We start from the raw sequence: 22,009 nt of genomic DNA, 5'->3' as shown, positions 1-22,009 counted from the left end.
AGAATTTCTTCACCATTCAAATCGCCCTTTGAAATTACTAAAGAAATATAAAATGGGGCAAAAAAAAATCTGAATCAATATTAAAATCTAGATAGTATCACCATACTGGAAACTTCAAATACATGGGGAAGTGGGAACGGATTGAGGGGAGAGGCCAACTAAGTTATCGCATGAGAAGGAAAAACCCACCTGGAGAGTAAGTGGAAGGAGTCCCCCGCTGGACCCCAAGAAACCCATGACCTCACAGAGGAGTAGAGAAACAATCATGGAGCAGTAAGTAGGAGGTAAATGTCCGTTCCACTTTTGGACGAATATTCGGTGAATGCACAGAACAATAAACCGAGCTTAAACTTGGTGAGAACAACATTCCAGGGAAAAGAGCTGGGAAGCCGCAGCAGGCTTTCGCTGAGGGCTGCCTGACGCCCCGAGAAGGAAGCGCACACCCCAGCTGACTGGGAGCTGCGCTAACCACCTGCTGGGACGTTTCACGAAAGCATCTGGATGCCCGCTCTCTCTAACCAGGGACCCCCTTCCTTGCCTCCACAGGCTCGTCTCTAATCCAGCAAAGCAAATTCACTGATCATAAACTTGCTTTTTCACCCTCTTTTTGAGCTGGAAAGGTCTGAAACCAGGTTTAATACACACGGATAGAATTAATCTTCACAAATAATAAACACCTTTCAATAAGTGAAAAGAGAAAACCCCTCAGACCTGTCGGAGACTTAGATCACACAAAGGAAGAGCTGACAAATCTGAATGAATGTGTCCCTTTTGAAACACAAGAGACAGGAGGAAACAGTAAACAAATCTCTAGGTCACAGTCATGAGATTAAAGAGGCGACTTCTGGAAAGTGAAAACCCGGAAGAAAAATTGTTTTCATTTAAAAAAAATTCTTAGCTTAAAAAATCCCACGGAGGTAGTGACTCAGGTGCTGCAGAAAACAAAGCAGCGAGTTCTGGAAAGGAAAAAGAGAGACAGAAGGTACTTCCTAAAGAAACAGTCAAGATGAACAGCTGTCATCCTGAGATCCCTTTCTCCTCAAGTTCCGGTTTTGTTCTCAAATTTCTGGTAATCCTGTAACTCCTAAGGTCCTCTGTCTTCCTTACCAACCTTGTTTCGCTCAGACATGTTTTTAGCTAACTCTCGAAGTGGATGGGTACACGGCTTATTTTACCTGCGTATCTGAGATTCTCTTCATTTTGCGCTTCACGCTCGGCTGTAGCTTCGCTGGATGCCGAAAGCGAACTTGAAAATAGCACCTTCACGCCGGCACCCCCCCCACCCCACCCCCCACCCCGCCCCGGTCACTTCGTTCCTAGCACCTACGTCGTAATCGTCTCTCTCTCTCTGCCTCCCACATATACTCTTTATTCTTGTTCTTGCTTTACCGGAATGTACGTTCTATGGGGGCATGGGTGTTTTTTGGCCTCTTTTGTTTGAAGAATAATGTCTAGAATAGTGCCTCTCCCCAGTAGGCGCCCAATATTTGTTTATTCCAGTACCCTCGAGCCTCCATTGTTGCTAAAATATGCTGCCAGTTGGATTTTGTTCTTTCACACGTGTACTGTTGTCATTCTCTCAGGAATTCTTTTTTTTTTTTTTTTTAAGAAATTTTACCATGACACTCCGCGTGAGGTTTTTGGTGTTTTCTCCCCATTCAACTTCTCTGGCACCTGCAGAACCCCTTCCATCCAAAGACCCTCTCCTTCTGGAATTCTAATAGTCAGTTCTTGACCTGGGCCACTGTGCCGCATTTTCCCCTTCCCGATACTTTCCATCTCCTTCTCTTTTTAGTCTGCATTCCGGGACAGGTTACCTGGAGTTTACTTCCAGGGCTTATGGTGAATTTTTAAATCTTTTTGCAGTAATATTTTTACTTCCTATGAGCTCTAACTTGTCCTCTGATGGTTCCTTTTTCATAGCTTCCTATTCTTAGGGATACAGTGTCTCTCAAATTCTGAGAATACCTTTTAGAAAAACTTAACAGTTTTCTATTCCCTAGATTTTTTTTTCCTCTGTAGCTGGTTACCCTGTCCATTTGAGCCTTTTCTTTCCAAGCTACTGGTTAATGTCATGTCCAGTGATCCTTGGTTATCTGTTGGTATTAAAAAAAAAAAAGGGAAGAATTCTAGATTCTCTTCTGTTTCAGTGTTGCGTCTCTTCTTTAATTGGGAAAGATGAGTAGGAACTCTGTGAATGTGGATGGCCTTTGTTATGTAGTCGGTTTTGCTTTAGAGTTATGAGACCAGCTGCCAGCCCTCAGGTGTCCAGGATGAGAAGGATTTTCTCTGGAGTACTAATACTCACTACTAGTAATTCTTACTCTCTTCTGGCAGTTTCCTTCAATATCTAAGAGATGAGTTTTCTGCCTGGAGGTAAATGCAGGGTTGTAGTAGCTTTATTTAAAGATGTGTAGTGTATGTGCATAGGGGACTGGGGGTGCATGTGCACACAGTCGTGTGTGTGTGTGTGTGTGTGTGTGTGTGTGTGTGTGTAGCAAGCCGGGGCAAATGGCATCAGGACTCTCTCACTTAAGCTGTAGCCTCCTCTAGTATACTTTCACCTCTCAATATTCATCTTTTTCATTTTCCAGAAATAGAAATTTCTGGAAAGCTCTTTAATCTTCTGATGATAATACTCTTCCCCACCTATTCTTCTGCTGTAATGAGGAGTCAAATGCATGTGTTTAGTCACCATCTTGATCCGTATTTTGTGGGATAAAACATTTATGAGTGTCTCCAATTTACAAATCTCAACCTCAAATTTCATTTCCTTTTACCTCAAATATCATGAAAATATTCTCAACCTCTAATACCTTAGGCACTAATCTCCATCTTTTAGCCAGCTTTTCATTTGGAAATAGCTCAGAAATCTCTTAGAATTTTAATACTAGTATCTCTTCAGAATAAACCTGACTAAATGTTTCACATTCTTTTACAGCAAGAATTTAAAATAATCCTCCTATACCTTCTCGGCGTACTTTCCTTACCATGAGAGTGAAGAACATTTGATCCAGTTGGTGGTATTACACACTACCACTGAAGCAATAACATTTTTCACTAATTGTGGCCTAATCAGACCCACTGAGCTTCCCAAGATGAGAGGACCTACTTTATTACCTAATAAACACGCCTCATGCTTTCACAGAAGGGTCCTTATCTCACTCACGCTAGCTGAAGAAAATCTCATGAATTTCATTACTTTGGGAAGAACAGAGTATATTTCAGACAAGCTAGCAGTCCTGCAGAGCAAAGAAATCAGGCATCCTTCAGCATTCAACAAATATTTACTAAATGACTTTTATGTGTTAGGCACTATTCTAGGTATTAGGGAATAAAAGGCAAAAATCCCTATTCCCATGAAAACATATTCCACTGAGGAGAGACCTATAATAAAATACACAGTATGCTGAACGATCACTGCTATGGAAAACATAAAGCAGGGAAGGAACATGAGTGCCAGGAGGGGGCTTGTGCAGTATTACACGGAATGAGGTGACAGAGTGAGCCATGTAGATGCGTGGGGAGACAGCAGTCAGGGCAGGGAGGACGGGAAGTGCAAAGGCTCTCAGAAAGGGAGTGCGCCCGGGACACGGAAGAAAACAGCCAGGGGGCCAGAGGCCGGACCTGGGTGAATAAAGGCGGAAGAATCAACAGGGGCTAAATCATGTCTGCCACACCGAGCCATTAGAAGGCCTTTTACTAGTAGTGAGGTGAACGCCTCTGGAGCATCTGGAACAGAAAGTGCTGTAACTCGCATTTAAACAGGGTTACTCTCGCTGCTGTGGGGTGAGAACAGACCAGCGGGGAGCTGGAAAAAAGCAAGGAGACTGGGTGGAAGACGACACTTTTCCAATAGCTGAACTCGCTGTCAATTTCCTTTCCATTCCAACACTTCCCATGGCTTCCTCTGCTGGCAGTCCTGAACAATGGGAAGTTAGAAATTCCACGTATTATTGATATTATATCCAGACTTCACATTTTTACTTTGATGAGGACAACGGTCTTAAGCATATAACTTGCAGGAATGATTTTCACGTATCACTGCTTTATCTGCAAGTGAGACAGAGAACACTGGAGCTCGCTCACGCTTCATATCCTTGGAGGAGAGGTAGTTAAGTCTGCCTCACCTGTGCTGGAAGCTGATGAAAGACTTAAAGCCAAGAATGAACGAGAAGAGTCGGTAACTTCTGTCTATATGATACCTGATTCAGGAGCCTCTCAAACACACGAAATGGAAAACTTCCCACACGCTATCCCTTTACCCTTAATCATATCAGGTCCGTATCTGGAGGCTCAGAAAGACAAGGGTGCCTTGCCCGAGATCACACGGCTAACGACTGCATAATCAGAAATCGAACTTGGGTCCCTTGATTGCAAGACCAGTGCTTTTTGCAGTGTGCCACGTCCACCCAGGTCCACGACACCCCACAGGACCAGGTTTTTAAAGGTGACGGAGTGTGAAGCAAGAGAGAGAACACACCTCTGCTCTGGGCCTAGTGGCACGGCACACAGGGGGCATGTGCCCCTTACTCGTAATCTCTCCCACAGCTATTCTTCGAGAGTGGGCAAATATTAATATCGAGACTGAAATTCATGAAAAAGTTACCTGTGGAAATCATGAGCTGTTAACAGATAAATCCTTGCTGGAGAAATGAATCACACAGCATTTTTAACCCTCTCTCCCTCTCTGTCTCTGAATCCTAGTCTTGTTCTGACTCGAGAACCGGGCTCTTCTCTTTTCCATAGTGAGAGTGTGGGAAGGAGAAGTGGGGAGAGCAACACAGGATGACTACAGAAGATGAAAAAAAAAATTTGAGAAGTGAAGTTTATACACGGAGCGGTGAAGACGTAAGATGAACTCAGCAAGCAGTCACTGACTTCTCGTTCTTTGTAAGGCACATGGTTCCAAAGAGGACATTTCAGGAACCACCAGCTTAAACAAACACCCACAACCACTTAAAACCAAGGATTTAGTTCCAAGACCTAATGTCTAAAGCTACTGCAATGACAGTATCCATTTGTGGTAACTCTCACCTCTTACGCAAATTTGGACCATAAAGTAATCTTGCACCTTACCAGCTGTACTGGATACAAAAATAAGGTGGTACTAGAAGAAATGTTTACATACACCAATACATGCAGCATTAAGAGCTTTAGAATCGGAGTCTTTAGGGAAAAGGAGGACATCAACGAAAATGACCGTTCATCATTATGCTTTTAGCCATAGAAAGGAAGAAGGAAGAATCAGGCTGACATCCAGTCGGTCTTATCAATTCGATCAAAGGCAAAAAATATTGGCGGCAAGGATTCCCGAATTTCATAAAACAGTGAATTACTCTTTCATGACCATTTTATTTATTTGTAAGTGGAGGAAGGTAACTTTTCCTTCATTCTTTTGCACATCTCATGTCCAGGCCACATGTCAAAATCCAAGTAATTACAATGCAGATGGAAGGGCTATCTGATTTCACTGGAGGATGCGTTACAAAAGGATATCCTATGCGGTTGTAAAATTTTTTTTTTTTTTTAAAGATTTTATTTATTTATTTGACAGAGAGAGAGACAGCCAGCGAGAGAGGGAACACAAGCAGGGGGAGTGGGAGAGGAAGAAGCAGGCTCCCAGTGGAAGAGCCCAATGTGGGGCTCGATCCCAGAACTCCGGGATCACACCCTGAGCCAAAGGCAGACGCTTAACGACTGAGCCACCCAGGCGCCCCGGTTGTAAAATTTCAGAATCACGCTTGAAACTTTCCGAGAAGGTGTTTCCTACCTGCGGGGCATTTGTAGCCACCAGAAACGCGTTTGTCCGCCCTGGGTGATCGTAATCATGCATGGCAGCCGCCACATAGAGAGCCATCAGTTCCAGCGCGGGAATGTTGGACGACAGGCAACCATAGCTGGCATCTGGAATCGAGCAGCTTCTCGAAGAGAGGTAAGCAATTGGCCCGGGGTTCATTCTACCATCAGCGTCTGAGGGACAAGCAAAATAAACCAGCATTACACGTAACTTCCTCACAAAATGAGACTAGGGACGGGATTCCCCCATAGGTGATATGATTATTTATCTTACTTGTTGACTAAGCTAAGAAATAAACTCTATTTGGAGCGCCTGGGTGGCACAGCAGTTAAGCGTCTGCCTTCGGCTCAGGGCGTGATCCTGGCGTTATGGGATCGAGCCCCACATCAGGCTCCTCCGCTATGAGCCTGCTTCTTCCTCTCCCACTCCCCCTGCCTGTGTTCCCTCTCTCGCTGGCTGTCTCTATCTCTGTCGAATAAATAAATAAAATCTTAAAAAAAAAAAAAAAAAGAAATAAACTCTATTTATATACAAGGACTTAAACAGTCTCTTCTTTCCAGCTTCCATGCTACTAGAGAGGAACAAGGTTAAACATGACGCGGAAGTCACCTACTTTATAAGCATTATGAGGTTTTTATGATGCCCTCTTACTTGGGCTAATAATCTTTAAAAACCTCTGGTTTTCTTAACATTTATTATTTAAGGACTACAGATAAATGGCCAGGGCATAGGAAGTAAGAGGAAAAAGCAATCTAGAGAATAAAATTTCATGAAAACTGTAGGGAGATTTAGGAATCTAATGTATTAACAAACTAAGCTTCCCAACATCGGTGCTTTTCCAACCTTACCAGGAGATTACATTTCATTTGTAGCCCTGACTACAACTCCTCCCCTTCCCTTTTTCTTTCCTTGAAGCCCCTTAAAAGACAATGGCAGGAAAAACTATGGAAAATGAAAAGATGCAGAAAACTGAGAAATGTCTCATTTAAAATAATTCTCTTTTTATCCTCTAGTTAGACACAGTATTTTCACTATCAACACTGTGCTTTCTATGTCTTAATATCTTGCCAGTGATTTCATTTTCTTTTGTATTTTAGTGGCTTTATCTATTTAGACGGTCATTCTATTATTTTTGCTGAAATGATCTCAAAGTACAAGAAGGAAAAAATAAACCATATTTAGAGTAGACAGCAAATAAAACCACAAAGATATTAGAGAGATACAAAGTTTCACTGACTGACTTCCCCAGGAGGAAACGAGAAATAATGTCCTGGCTTGTCAAAGTCCAAAATGATCTTCATCATAATTTATTTCACTCAATATTTGCCATCACATGAATTTTTTAACCTAAAGGCTTTAATACACACTAGTGACAATTATAAAGATACCCCATTATTTTTATGTTGTTTATAGTTTTTAATTAAATTGAGTTTTAGAATCAGCCACACTAGAACTTTTAAAAAATAATTATAAAAAATAAAAGCAAGACAGTTAAATGTATGGATAAAGATATATTTAACATTCAAATTTCTAGTAATTTGAATTTTCCCTATGTTATATGCATTCTGGATTTCCCTAGAATTATAAATACACATATAAAATATAAAAAAATGGCAAAAGACATCCTTTTAAACTCAATTACTTAAAATTGACATATTAGGATCCTAATACATTCAGTTTTATTTTTTGTTTTGTTTAACATGAAATTAATAGTATGAAAAATAAAATAGCTGGCAAGGACAATTCAACATAACTATCACAGATCCCATTTGTTTACTTTCTTTCAGAAAATGGTGATTCTTTTAATTGGCTGATTAATTTAAAAGGAGGCCTCAGTAAAAGGCATCCAGACTGGAAGAGAAAAGCAGAGTCTAAACCCTGACAGCCCCCCTGCTTTTGTAACATAAGTGCTTGATTTCAGCTCTAAACTCCCCGGCATCCATTTTAAAGATGCCGATGGCAAAGAAACACCCTGCCAGCCACCTATCTAGACAAAGAGCCAGGCCGCTTCTGTTTTAGAAATCTTGGTTGATTTCAATATAACTGACCATTTGGGCTGCTGGTTTTTCCTGTACCCATGCTTTAAATTCCTCTTATGCTTTAGGGGCGCCTGGGTGGCTCAGACAGTAGGCATCAGCCTTCAGCTCAGGTCATGATCCCAGAGTCCTGGGATGGAGCCCTGCATCGGGCTCCCTGCTCGGCGGGGAGCCTGCTTCTCCCTCTCCCACTCCCCGTTTGTGTTCTCTCTCTCGCTGTGTCTCTCTCTGTCAAATAAAATCTTAAAAAAAAAAAATTCCTCTTATGCTTTAAATTCACCAATAAACAGTGAGCCAGTGAAACCCCCACTCTTGACCCCGACAGAAAACAGAGCCTCAGGTATGTCTGCTCGCATGGACGCTTGCGCGTGCTCTCTCTCTCTCCCCCTGTGACCTTGGCTCTGGGGTCCCAGCTATGCTGGTAATTTTCAATTCCTATAAGTAATAAACCTTTATTTTTTTTTTAAGTTTCTTGATGGTTATTTCTAGAGGGAATCTTGCAATTATAATAATCACAAGAACTGGTCCAGCCACAACACTGGTTATTGACAGGCTAAAACCAACACACAATAAAGAGGTAAAACTATCTCTACTTACAGATGACGTGCTCCTGTATATAGAAAAATCCTAAGAAGTCCACTAAAAAAACTATTAGAATAAAGGTGGTCATCAAGATGGCAGGATAAAAGATCAATATGCAAAAAACCGATGATTTATATATACGACAGCAATGAATAATCAAAAAATGAGCCAAAAAAACAACCCATCCCATTTACACCAGCATCAAAAAGAATAAAATACTTAGGAACAAACTTAACAGATGTACAAAACCAGTATTCTGCGAACTAAAAAATATTGTTGAAAGAACTTAAAGAAGACTTAAATAAGTGGAAAAAAATACTCATGTTCATGGACCAGAAGACTTAATATGGTTAAAATAGCAGTACTCCCGCAAAATGACCTACAGATTTCACACAATCCCTATCAAAATCCTAGTTTGTTTGTTTGTTTCTTTCTTTCTTTCTTTTTTTTTTTTGGTAGAAATTCACGAGCTGGACTTAAATCCATATGGAAATACGAGACCCAGAACAGCCAAAACAATCTTGAAAAAAAACAAAGTTGGAGGACTTAAATTTACCAATTTCAAAGCTTACTAACAAAGCATTAGTAATGAAGATAGTGCACTGGTATGAGGACAGACATAAAAATCAATGGAATAAAACTGAGAGTCCAGAAATAAACCCTCATATTTATGGCCAACTGATTTCGTACAAGGGTGCTAAGACCATGCTGAGAGCCATCTATGGCCCTGCATGATGTTAGGCTCTTTCATACGTGTTGTTTCATTTAATGCTCACATCTTACAAGGTAGAAACTGATTTAGTGACATTTAAGAGCCGACTATGTGGAGTACATATAAACAACTCTTTTCAACAAATGGTTCCGGAACAACTGGATATTCAGGTGCAAAAGAAAGACCTCTTCCTTTATTCCCCAAATTAGTTCCAATGGGTCACAGACCTAAACTTCCTATAACTATGAAACTCTTAGAAGAAAACATACGAGTAAATCATCATGATCGTGGGTTAGGCAAAACCCTTGGGTTAGCCAAACATTTAATAGGTACCAAAAGCATGAGCAACAAAAGAAAAAGATAAATTAGACTTCAACAAAATTAAAAGATTTGTACTTCAATAGACACCATCAAGAAAGCAAAAAGACAACATACAGAATGAGAGAAAATAGCTGCAAATCATAAATCTGATAAGGGACTTATGTCTAAAATATACAAAGAACTCCTACCGCTCAATAATAAAAAGACAAATGACCAAATTTAAAAATGGACAAAAGACATGAATAGACATTTCTTCAGAGAAGACAGACAAATGGCAAGGCATTCGACATTATTAGCCATTAGGTAAACGCAAATCAAAACCACAACGAAATACCCCTTCACAGCCACTAGAACGGCTATCAAAAAGATAATAACAAGAAGTGGCAAAAAATTGGATCCTTCATACATCGTTGGTGAGAAAATAAAATAGTGCAGCCACCTGGGAAAACACTTTGGCGGATCCTCAAAATGTTAGGCACAGACTCATCTTATGACCCAGAAATTCCACAGCCGGGTATACGCCCAAAGGAAATGAAAACACATCCACACAAAAACTAGTACAAGGACACTTAGAGCAGCATTATTCACAACAGCCCCAGAGTAGAAAGAACCCAAAAGTCCACCAACATTTGGGTGGGTGGTAGGAGAATGAGAAAGAGGGAAAAAAATTTTGCTTATTACATAAAATAAGTATCAATGAGGAAAGTACATATGGCTATTATAGATTTCACTTCTGAGGCCAGTCACATAGCTGTACTTCAGATGTATCATCTTCTTATTCCATCAACAACTCCGTGTTCCCTTTGTCCTCAGCCAGCATCTCTGCTGATCATGGTACTTTGCCTGGTGGAATGACCTCTATTTTCTGCACTATTGTGATTCTGATGATACTGCATCACTGTAGTTTTCCATTACCTTTTGTCACTGGCCATGGGAGTACCAAAAAGGCCAAAAAATCCCCTGGGTTACTGACATACATCCTCCCATGTACAGCAGGAACCTCATTTCCTCTCGATAATAAGGATCGGACAAAATCAATCACTATCGTCAAATGTGCTAAAATATGAAGATATTCTTCTAAGAAAATAAATACATCTACAAACAAGTGACCTGATGGGAGCACAGAACTAAGGGAAGGAATGAGGAGACTAAGAAAGAGTAAACATGGAATGGCAGAAAATGTAATGGCAGTACTTTGGACTCAATGACCGAAGACTGTAAAGCAATAAAGCAATAGCTGAGCCTATGACGTTCGCCCGGGTTAGCACAATCGTATTTCTCAGGCATCTGTAACTAAGCAGAGTCTGTCCTGGTGTGTGTGTGTGTGTGTGTGTGTGTGTGTGTGTGTGTGTACCTCACTGGAGTAGTTCTCCCCTCTTTGACAAACTAGAGGAAGAGAACCATGTTATGCAAATTCATTACATTTGTATAAATAATTGTATTTATGATAAGGAACACAATTAACCAGGCTTTGGGAGCAAAACATAAATGTAATGAAAGGTTTTTAATGTCATCGTTTAAATGCTTACATGACGCTTTTAAGTATGGCCGCTTTCACTGTGAAGGTTATATAGTTAAATTTACATGATACCCCTAAAACAGAAAACCAAGAATTGAAAGAAAAGAGCAAAGAAAAGATTCTCTTGCCATTCTGGATAGCAAGCAGCAGGATGGGACACAGAAAAGAAACATGGTAGGTCCAACAGTACCACGTCTCAACCTAGCTCTTAAGGCGAGTCGTAGTTCTCCTAACTTGCACGCCATTATTATGCACCAAAATTTATATAGTCATTTACATGTACCAAAGGTCACTGAGTGAAATTTTTAAGAGAACAGAGGTAATGAAATGAGATAGCGTGATTTATTACTTCTAGACAAATAATTAAAAGGAAGACTCGTAGACGGAGGTACCTGCTTCGCTTCCTGCTGCACGGTCACCGTGGATCTGCTGTAGACCAGGAACTGGCCGCGTCGTCAGATACCAAACTGCATGTAGGACATCCGTGGCGTGTATGCGATTGTGATCTAAAGTCACCAAAATGTTTTACAAAATGTTATGTTTAACATAGGACATTTTTTAAAGTACAATAATTTTCTACTATCCTATATCCTCATAAGCAAAATGTATGGCTTGGAGTAACTTCCCACAATTATATTTTGGTTTCATCTTATTTTTTTTTATGTAGGCTCAATGCCCAATGCGGGGCTTGAACTCATGACCCTGAGATCAAGAGCTGTATGTTCTAGTGACCGGGCCAGCCAGGAACCCTTGTTTCATCTTATTTTTTTAAAGTCTCTTAATGTGTTAAAAAGTTCTCCTCTAAAAACTTTCATATAGGGGTGCCTGGGTGGCTCAGTCGTTAAGCATTTGCCTTCGGCTCAGGTCATGATCCCAGGGTTCTGGAATTGAGCCACATGTCTGGCTCCCTGCTCAGCAGAGAGTCTGCTTCTCCCTCTCCCTCTGCCCCTGTTTAACTGTTCCTTCTCTAGCTGTCTCTCTGTCAAATAAATAAATAAAATGTTTAAAAAAAAAACCTTTCATATATACAATGAAAACATAGTAAGACAGTCAAAGAAAAGGCAAGTAACAAGGGCTAATTGAAAGGCATTGAAAAATTTATTGATGGTTGCTATTTTTTAGCTTTATTTTTTTATTTTTTATTTTTGTAAGATTTTGTTTATTTATTTGACACAGAGAGAGAGAGAGAGACAGCGAGAGAGGGAACACAAGCAGGGGGAGTGGGAGAGGGAGAAGCAGGCTCCCCGCTGAGCAGGGAGCCTGACATGGGGCTCGATCCCAGGACCCTGGGATCATGATCTGAGCTGAAGGCAGACGCTTAACTGACTGAGCCACCGAGGCGCCCCTAATTTTGTAGCTTTAAAAATACTACCTAAATAGCGTCTGGATTATGGAGACCCATGTTTGCACACAGGCAACACTTACAAATTCTGGATATTTGAACTCCCCTCCCCCCCCACAAAAAAACACATGCACCAAAAAACCCCAAAAAACAAAAAAAAGCGATGAGACATAACTCTCTCTCAGGCCCGCTATAGGGATGAAATGTTAAAATGGCATAGGAAAACATCCAGAACAGTGTCTGAGACATAGTACGTAATCAAGAAAACATGAGTTTACTGAAACATCACTATGTGAAAAGGCAAGACCTACAGAAGTTTTAGGATCTTGGGAAAGATTCTTCTGAGCTTTTACTTCCCACCTGTGAAAGGTAGATAACATAAACTTTCCAACAAACATTAAATGATTTAATCTTCATGGATCTAATGATGATAGTCACAGCTGATATTCAATAAAAGTTCAACACTTCTACACACATCTAATGAGTACCAGGCAGAATCAGCCGATGACACAATACGAAGTATTCAGGCTATCGACGCGACATGATGTCTGCAAGGAGCTTAATTATTCATGCAGTCAACACCTTTTACTGACCATGTATTATGTGCCAGGAATTCTGATATGTGCTTTCCATGGCTTGTCTTATCACTACCTATGGAGTAGGGACTATTTTAATTTCCATTTATAAATTTGGACACGAAAGTTTAGAAGAGTTAGATCCAGAGGCTCTTTTCTTAACACCCTATTTGGAGCTGATAGTGAAGACTTTATTGCCTCTTTTTTCCCCCCACTCCCCTTCAAGTCCATTTTAAAGTATCACTTTAGGGTCACGCGGGTGGCTCAGTCTGTTAAGTGTCTGCCTTCAGCTCAGGTCATGATCTCGAGGTTCTGGGATCCAGCCCTGAGTTGGGCTCCCTGCAGGGAGCCTGCTTCTGCCTCTCCCTCTTCCTTCTGCTCATGCTCATTTCTCTCTCAAATAAATAAATAAATCTTAAAAAAAAAATAAACTATCACTTTATTCTATTTATAAAATACAGTCATTTTTAAAAGCATATTTTATAAGTGGAAATTATAGTACATATAACTCACATTAAGTATTATTATTTATGAGTTATACCAATTTAAGAATAACTTGCTCTGTGTTTATACAAGTGATTTCCCAAAATGTGTCCATATGAAAGGAAACTGTAGAATATATACATGTATAAAGAAATCTGTATCATTTCCTAATATGAAATTCAAATTATATTTTACTTACTTCCGTAAGTCAGGATACAGTTAAAAACAGAAATTCTATGGATAATTTTTAAATATTTTGAAGTCAAGAATTTTCTGACGCTCTTAATTACTAAACATTTTAAAAGATAAATTGTACACCATATAACAATTAAGGGAAAGAGCACATTATAAATATATGTCTGTATTATGATTCACTTTATAAAACATAAATAAGGAAATATACCAAAATGTTAATAGTCCGTTAACTCTAGGTAGCAGGATATAGATTACTTTTTAAAATCCCTATTTAAAATTTTTCCAAACATGTAATTTAAAAAGTGTTTAGATCTGAAGGGAAACATACTAGTTTCAAAACCAGTATTAACTGAACTTAAGTAATAAGATCTGCTGATACTTACAAGGAATGTCTCGATAGCCATTTTCCAACGCACGAAAATAGTTCATGAACTGCAGAGTGGGGATTTTAAATATTTCCAACAGGCCAGTGTCTTGAAATAAGGTATACATAACCTAAATGTCAATTAAAATAAAATACACTTTAAAAATCAGAATTTCTACTTGCAGTTGAGTAGAATATGTTTTTGTGATTTGCATTTGGGAATGTTCCCATGTATGTGTCTTTAAGTTAATAATTTATTAAAAATTTCTCTATGAGAAATTCTTTTCAAAACATTAAAAAGGAAGACATCACCCTAAAACCCTTGAAAACCAAAGAAAGATTACCATAGCATATCCCAGTTTTTTAATTTTTCCATTTCTCCCTTTAACTTTTTTATTTACAATTTATTAAGGGGCACATGAATTCTACTCTAGTCCTAGGTGTTAACAGAAGTCAGAACAATATATTTATTACATTTTGTCCCTCAAGACTACAGTGAGATGAAGCTATATGCCCTCCACGTAATTTACCCTTATGTTTGTACATTTCATAAATAAGAAACTTTGAAGAGAATGAGAATGATATTTTGGGAAGGTTAATCTGATGCTGTTGTATGAACCCCTCAGGGGGGACCTTGAGTCTGGGTGGTTAAAAAGAAACTATTTTTCCATGGTCCTAGCATGAAATGAACCATCTGGCCTTGGGTAAAGTACAGGGAGGGCAGGTGAAAAAAAATAAAGCATAGGTTTCAGTGGTTAGATCCAGCTCACCTTTCATACCCTTTTCAACCTCGGGGTTCAATATAAAGTAACTTTATTCTGTAGTAAAATTAAATCCTACAATATGGGCCAAAAAACTACTTTTCATTTATTCAAATAAAATTACATGAAATACATTACATACAATAATATAATTATTTTTATATATGGGTTTATGTATATGTTTCTCTTTTCAAATTTTCTACTGAAAACTTCATTTGTGAAAAAAAAAATCAGCGAACAATGTTGAACTTGTGCCTAAACCAATATTACACATTTTTAAAAAAAATTATAGTAAAAAAAAGTAGAGATTTTAAACAAACCTGGCTAAGAATCCTTCCTGATTTCTCTCCCATTTTTTCTACAACTTCAAATATTTGAAAATTCCAGTTGCTCATCTTCTCGATCAGGGAATCATAATCTTCTATCAAAATCAGGTCCAGTGAAGCTCCCTGTTCCACCTGTACATACGGGGGGAGAAAACCCAAACAACTTAACCGTACCTTTTAAATACATCATTAAATCCACATCTAAATGGGAACACTTAAAACTGAACATGAAAAAATGGTCAATACTATCTGCTACAAAAGTTATTCTCAGATTGAATCTGTACTTCCGATTTCCCCTCGTTGTAAAATGCTATCTTCGGGAAAATGTAAGAATCTCTTCTAGGCATGAGAAGATTTATTCATCTCTACAGTACTTTTCCAAATAAAAATACTGTATTTCTAAAACACTATATACAAATCTAAAATCCACTATTTTCATTTGAGAAGTTACAGGTATCAAAGGATAATAGAAAGAGACTCCTATCCTTATACTGGCATTTATTACTAGTTTAACTTCCCAAAAGGAATGGATTTTTTTTTCCCCAAAAAGCTTAAATTTGGAACTTAAGAACAAAAAAACTGCTATTCTATAGTAAACAGATTCCGTTTTTTAACGCTTTATGCACCTGCTCCTCGCACTTTAACATGTACAATGAAGAAAATACCAGCACAGAAAGTAATATGTCTACTATAAAACTAAATCAAACATGTTCGCGTGTTCGTTTTACAACGAATGCCCTTTGCTGCTCTGGGATGACGGTCGGAAGGACAGATGACCCCTGAACGGCATGAGTCTGAACCACGCGGGTCCACTTAGCGTGCACCTCTGTAGTACATACGGTACTGCGTGCTCTCCGCCTTGTGATTCTTAACCACATTCTTTGCTCTCGCTTATCTTATTGCAAGAATACAGTATACAATACATACAACATACAAAATACGTGCTAACTGACACGTGTGTTTATGCTATCAGTAAGACTTCGGATCAACTGAAGGTCATTAGCAATGAAGTTCTGGGGGAGTCAAAGTTATATGGGGATTTTGGGCGCGCTTGGGTGGCTCAGTCGTTGGGTGTCTGCCTTCGGCTAAGGTCATGATCCCAGGGTCCTGGGATCGAGCCCTGCGTCGGGCTCCCCGCTCAGCGGAAAGTCTGCTTCTCCCTCTCCCACTCCCCCTGCTTGTGTTCCCCCTCTCGCTATCTCTCTGTCAAATAAATAAGTAAAATCTTTAAAAAAAAAAAAAAAAGTTATATGGGGATTTTCGACTATGTGTGGGAGGGTCAGCACCCCAATACCAGCCTTGTTCAAGGGTCAACTGTAATTAAATTATTTTTAACCTTAGGTTTCCTTTAATACGATATAATGACTTTTTAGTAAAAAATTTAAAAATACTATTACATTAAAAATCTTGCTCTGGGCAAAGATTAATGAAACTAGCACTAAACTAATGTCATATTTCACCTTAACATAATCATACGGAAAGTTTATCTTTTACATTTGGCTGCTGTTCATGCTGGGCCTCTTCTGTTAGGTGATTATCACCTTCCACAGATAATTTCCTGCAGTCTCTGTTCTCGGTTTCCACTTCTTGTTGCACTTCTGTACAGTTGAATGACGGTTTTGAGGGAACAGCGCTGTCTTCATCACCTTTCAAAAAAGACATATAGTAATAATAAGAATAAAAATTACCCTATATGCATAATTTTATAAGGAAACTTACTTATAAAAAATATTCAAATGGGGCAGCTGGGGGGCTAGTCGGTTAAGCATCTGCCTTCGGCTCAGGTCATGATCCCACTTTGGGCCCCCTCCTCAGTGGGGAGCCTGCTTCCCCCCAACTCCTCCCCCTACTTGTGCGCTCTCTGTCAAATAAATAAGTAAAATCCTAAAAAAAAAAAAAAAAAGGAAAAATCAGTCCCTATCAATAGGAACTTGTTAGTAATTTGATGTATGCCATGTCTAACATTTGAAATTGTTTGAGTTTTGGCTATGAAAACTCTAGATTCATAATTATAAATGAATGAGATCAAGGCACATCTAAAAATTAAAACACAGTATCATTTATTGTGAATTATTCCTCTACCAATGTGATAAAGAATACTCTTTTTTCCCAAATCTCATGGAAAAGGGAAGCAGCACTGGTAGCTAAACAGCATTCATTCACGTGTTAAAAAAAAATCATATTCATTCTCTTGGTGATATTATGAACAGGAAATTTCCCTGAAACCCACCAACAGTAGAATAAATGACTGTAGTGTATTCACACAACCGAGCACTACGAACCACAGCCACGTGCAACAACGTGCAAGAGCCGATGATTCTTAAAAATATAATGTTGGGGGGCGCCTGGGTGGCTCAGTCGTTAGGTGTCTGCCTTCGGCTCAGGTCATGATCCGGGGGTCCTAGGATTGAGCCCCGCATCGGGCTCCCTGCTCAGCGGGAAGACTCTCCTCTCCCACTCCCCCTGCTCATGTTCCCTCTCTCGCTTTGTCTCTCTGTCAAATAAATAAAAAATCTTAAAACCAAAATATATATATAATGTTGAATGAAGGAAGTCAGACACAAAGGTACCTACTGATTCTCTTTGTGAAAAGTTCAACGACAGACCAAAACTGATACATATGAGTACTGAAAGCCAAGACAAAGGTTATCTTTAAAGGGTACACCTGGAAGGGGGCATGAGGAGAAATTCTGAGGTGCTGGTAATATTTTATTGGTTTACTGATCTGGGTGATTACACAGGTATGTTAAGTGTATGAATACTCATCTAGTTATAAAGTTATGATTCATTCACTTTTCAATACCTAGGGGTTTTCCTAAGTAAAAGGTTTTTTTAAAAGATTTTATTTATTTATTTTATTTGAGAGAGAATGAGCGTGCACAGGCACACAACAAACGGGGGAGAGGGGAGAAGAGAGGGTCAGAATCTCAAGTAGACTCCATGCTGAGCATGTGGGGCTCCCTCTCACGACGCTGAGATCATAGCCTGACCCAAAGCCAAGAGTCAGATGCTTAACCAACTGAGCCATCCAGGCACCCCTAGGTAAAAGAGTTTTTAAGAGTACATATTGGAAATGAGTTTCAGAAGAACTAGGTTCAAATCCTGATTTTTGTACTTGATAATGGCAAGCTTCTTCCCCTGTAAAATACGGGTAATAACATCTATCTTACTAGATGTTACATATAATAAATGATCAATAAATGTTAGTCAAATCTGAATATATTAAAAAATCATTAACTAATGATGGTCAGGAAATATTCTTTGGAAAATATTATTCTTTCCCAATGAAAAACATTTAAGAAACGAAAATTAGAATATGAAACTACTCTTGGTAAGACAAGGCAGTACTACTATAATAATATTCTAAAATAGCCATCATGACATATGAGGTTCATTACATACTTTTTTTTAAGATTTTATTTATTTATTTGAAGGGGGGGGGTGGAGAGCACAGAGAAGCAGTCTCCCCACTGAGCAGGGAGCCCGATGCAGGACTCGATCCCAGAACCCTGAGATCATGACCTGAGCTGAAGGCAGACACTTAACCAACTGAGCCACCCAGGCGCCCCCTTCATACTTTTTAGTGATCCAAACTCCTAGTAACTATATCTTATATAGAACAGTAATAAAAACAGTTGAAATAAATGTAATAATTTCTTTGCCAAAGTTGTCCACAACACTGTCTCTTACTCCCCTTGCACGCTTTTGAAATTTATTCCTGTCACTCCTCCATCAAGACACAGCATTTATTTCCTAATCCCCTAGAATCCAGACAGCCTGTGACACTGCTCTGATTGACAGAATATGGCGGAAGTAACACTTGTCTGTTCTGGGTTGAGCCATTAACTTGACTGGCAGCCTCCACTTCCTCCTCTCCTGGAATCCAGCAAACATGTTAGAAGAAGCCCATAGAGAGGTCGTATTTAGATGGACTAGTCAATAGTCATCAGACACATGAGTAATCGCAGCTTGGAAATTCAGCCCAATCATTCCTTCAGATGACTGTCGCTCTTACCAATATCTGACTGCAATCACATGAGAGTCCTCAAACGAGCATCTCCTAGCTGATACCAGTCAATCAAAGAACTGTGTGTGTGTGTGTGTGTGTGTGGTATAATAACATACCGTAAAATCTACCCATTATAAGTGTATAATTCAATAATTTTAGTAAATTTACAGAGTTGTACAACCATTATGACAATATGGTTTTAGGAAACTCTCATCACCCCAAAAGTACCCTCCTGCTTATTTACAGTTAATCCCTATTTTCATCCTATGCAATTACTGTTCTGATTATTGTCCCTATAAATTAACCTTTTCTAGCATTTCATATAAATGGAATCCTACAACATGGAATCTTTTGAGCCTGGCTTCTTTCACTTAGAATAATGTTTTGAAGTCTATCGATGTAGCCGCATGTATCCAAAGTTTGTTCCTTTAGTTGCTAAATGAAATTACACTGTATGGATATACCACATGTATTTATCCATTCACAAGTTAAGGGACATTTGGATCATTTCCGGTTTTGCAGCAGCATCAATAATGTCAGCATTCACAATCCTGTCTTTGAGTGTTCATATGTTTTCTCATGGATAAATTCTAAGCCACGGTATTACTGGCTGATACGGTAAATTTATGTGTAACTTTTAAAGAAACTGTCAGAATGTTTTCCAAAGTGGTATACCATTTTATATTCCCATCAGCAATATATAAAGGTTCTAATTTCTCTGCCTCCTTGCTAACACTTGGTATTGGTCTTTTTTACTATAGTTATTCTAGTTTGAGTAGAGTGGTATCTCATTGTAGTATTAATTTGCATTTCCTTATTGACCAATGATGTCATTCATCTTTTCATGTGTTCATTACCCATTTGTTTATATCCTTCACCAAATGACTCAGACCAAAATATCTGACATCTTTTGCCCGTTTTTTGAGTCATCTGACTTAATAATGAATTATAAATGTTCTTTATGTATTATGGATATAAAGCCTAATCAGATATATAATTTCCAAATATTTTCGCTCAATCTGTGGTTTGTCTTTTCATTTTCTTATGGTTGTCTTTTGAAGTGCAAAAGTTTTTAATTTTGTTGAAGCCCAATTTGTCATTTTTTCCTTTCATGGTCTGTGCTTTTGGTATTGTATCTAAGAATGCTTTATATTCAACTTAAGGTCACAAAGACTATATATTCTCTTCTACAAGTTTCAAGGTTTTAAATCTTATACTTAGGTCTCAGATCTATTTTGAGTTACTTTTTGTGTATACAGTTAGGGTAAGAGTCCAAATTCTTCCTTTGACAAGTGGATATCCAATTGTCTTGGCCCCGTGTGGTGAAACAAACCTATCCTTTCTCTTTTGAATTGTCTTGGCTTTGGTATCAAAATTCAGTTGATCTATTTTTGGACTTGCAGTTCTATTCCACTGATCTAGGCTCGTCTTCGGGCCAATACCTCACTATCTTAATTAGAGTGGCTTTATAATAAGTTTTGAAATCAGGTAGTGTCAGTCGTCCAAATTTGTTCTTTCTCCAGATTGATCTGGCTATTGTTGGTCATTGTCTTCTCATGTAAAATTTAAGACCAACTTGTCAATTCCTACAAAAAAAAAAAAAAAAAAAAGCATGCTAGAATTTGATAAGGATTACAATGAATTTATAGATCAATTTGGGAGAAGAGCCCTACTGATAATACTGAGTTTTCCAATCTTGTAATATGAAATGCCTCTCAACTTAGATTTTCTCTAATTTTTATCAACAATGTTTTGTAGTTTTCGGTCTATAAATCCCTCCTTCTATTGTTAAATTATTCTAAATACTTCATTCTTATCAATATTATTATGAATTGAAATGTTTTCTTGATTTCCATTTATGATGGTTCGTTGCTAGTGTGCAGAAATGCAATTTTGTACGTCACTGACCTCGCATCTTACCTCTGCTGAGCTGGTTTCTTGGTTCTAGTGCGTGTATGTGTGTTCTTTGGGGTCTTCTACACAAAGGTGCATAGGATCTAAGAATATGGGACAGTTTTATTTATTTTCATTCAGGATGCCTTTCTTTTTCTTTCTACTTTTCCTGCAGAGAACCACCAGTACCATGTTGACTAGAAGTGCTAAAAGCAAAAATCTTTATCTTATTCTTGACCTTAGGGAGAAAGCATCGGTCTTTTTCCATTAAGGATGATGTTCAGGTGTGTGTTTTTCAAAGATGTCCTTTATCAGACTGAAGAACTTCCCTGCTCTAACTAGTTTGTTTTTATCATGAAAGAGTCTTGGATTTTATCAACTGTTTTTTCTGCACACATTTAGATTATCATGTAATTTTCTCCCCCTGTGTTCTATTAACGTGCTGTATTACATTGATGTTCAACTGTTAAACTACTCTTGCATTCTTGGGATAAATGCCTCTTGGTCATGGTGTGACCCTTTCATATGTTGCTGGATTCAGTTTAATACTATTTTGCTAAGGATTTTTGTGTCTATATACATAAGGGGTATTGGTCTGTAGTATCCTTGGATGCCTTTGTCTGGTTATGACATCACTTTAAAAGGGTGACTTTCATAGTATATAAAGAGATCGATAAGAGCCCCCAGTCCCGGGGGGGGCCCATCTATTTCCGGTTTACCTTTACACTTCTGGGGCAGGGCTACAGAGTTTACCGAGTTACCCCTACTATGGTAAGCCTGCAACTCCAATCTCTGTCTCCCTAGTCCCACAGAACTACCAAAAGGACTGCTCGTTCTATCAGTCACCAGCCCCTCTAGAAGGAGGAAATACCCTTTTGATGGTCCCAAACTCCAGGCTCATTTTTGTAAATTTCTATCCTCCTCCAGATCTTGTACTTGGTAATTCTGAGGAGCTTGTTAGTTTTCAATGGTTTTAAGCGGATTTTTGTTGCTAATAGTTTGTCTGGCTTTTCTAACTACTTTCAGGGGGAATGATGATCTGAGTCACCTACGTAACTATGACTGTAGGCCTGAGTCATCAATTTTTTAAA

At 38.8% G+C, this 22,009-nt stretch overlaps 1 protein-coding gene across 1 annotated transcript in view; it reads right to left on the bottom strand.

Annotated features, from left to right (window-relative positions):
- PDE3B (phosphodiesterase 3B) overlaps positions 1–22,009 on the bottom strand; it is a 168,614-nt gene that overhangs the window by 11,325 nt on the left and 135,280 nt on the right. The window contains exons 9-13 of the mRNA XM_040638847.1: positions 16,511–16,662; positions 15,011–15,148; positions 13,949–14,060; positions 11,363–11,476; positions 5,774–5,973 (exon numbers count right to left, since the gene is read on the bottom strand). Coding sequence (XP_040494781.1) covers positions 5,774–5,973; positions 11,363–11,476; positions 13,949–14,060; positions 15,011–15,148; positions 16,511–16,662 — 716 coding nt within the window. The remainder of the gene's footprint in view (positions 1–5,773; positions 5,974–11,362; positions 11,477–13,948; positions 14,061–15,010; positions 15,149–16,510; positions 16,663–22,009) is intronic.

This window comes from Ursus maritimus, unplaced genomic scaffold (genome assembly GCF_017311325.1).
Source record: "Ursus maritimus isolate PB19 unplaced genomic scaffold, ASM1731132v1 scaffold_23, whole genome shotgun sequence".
Lineage (NCBI taxonomy): Eukaryota > Metazoa > Chordata > Mammalia > Carnivora > Ursidae > Ursus > Ursus maritimus.
Note: the sequence above shows the minus strand (reverse complement) of the source record. Positions and strands in the feature narration are given on the sequence as shown.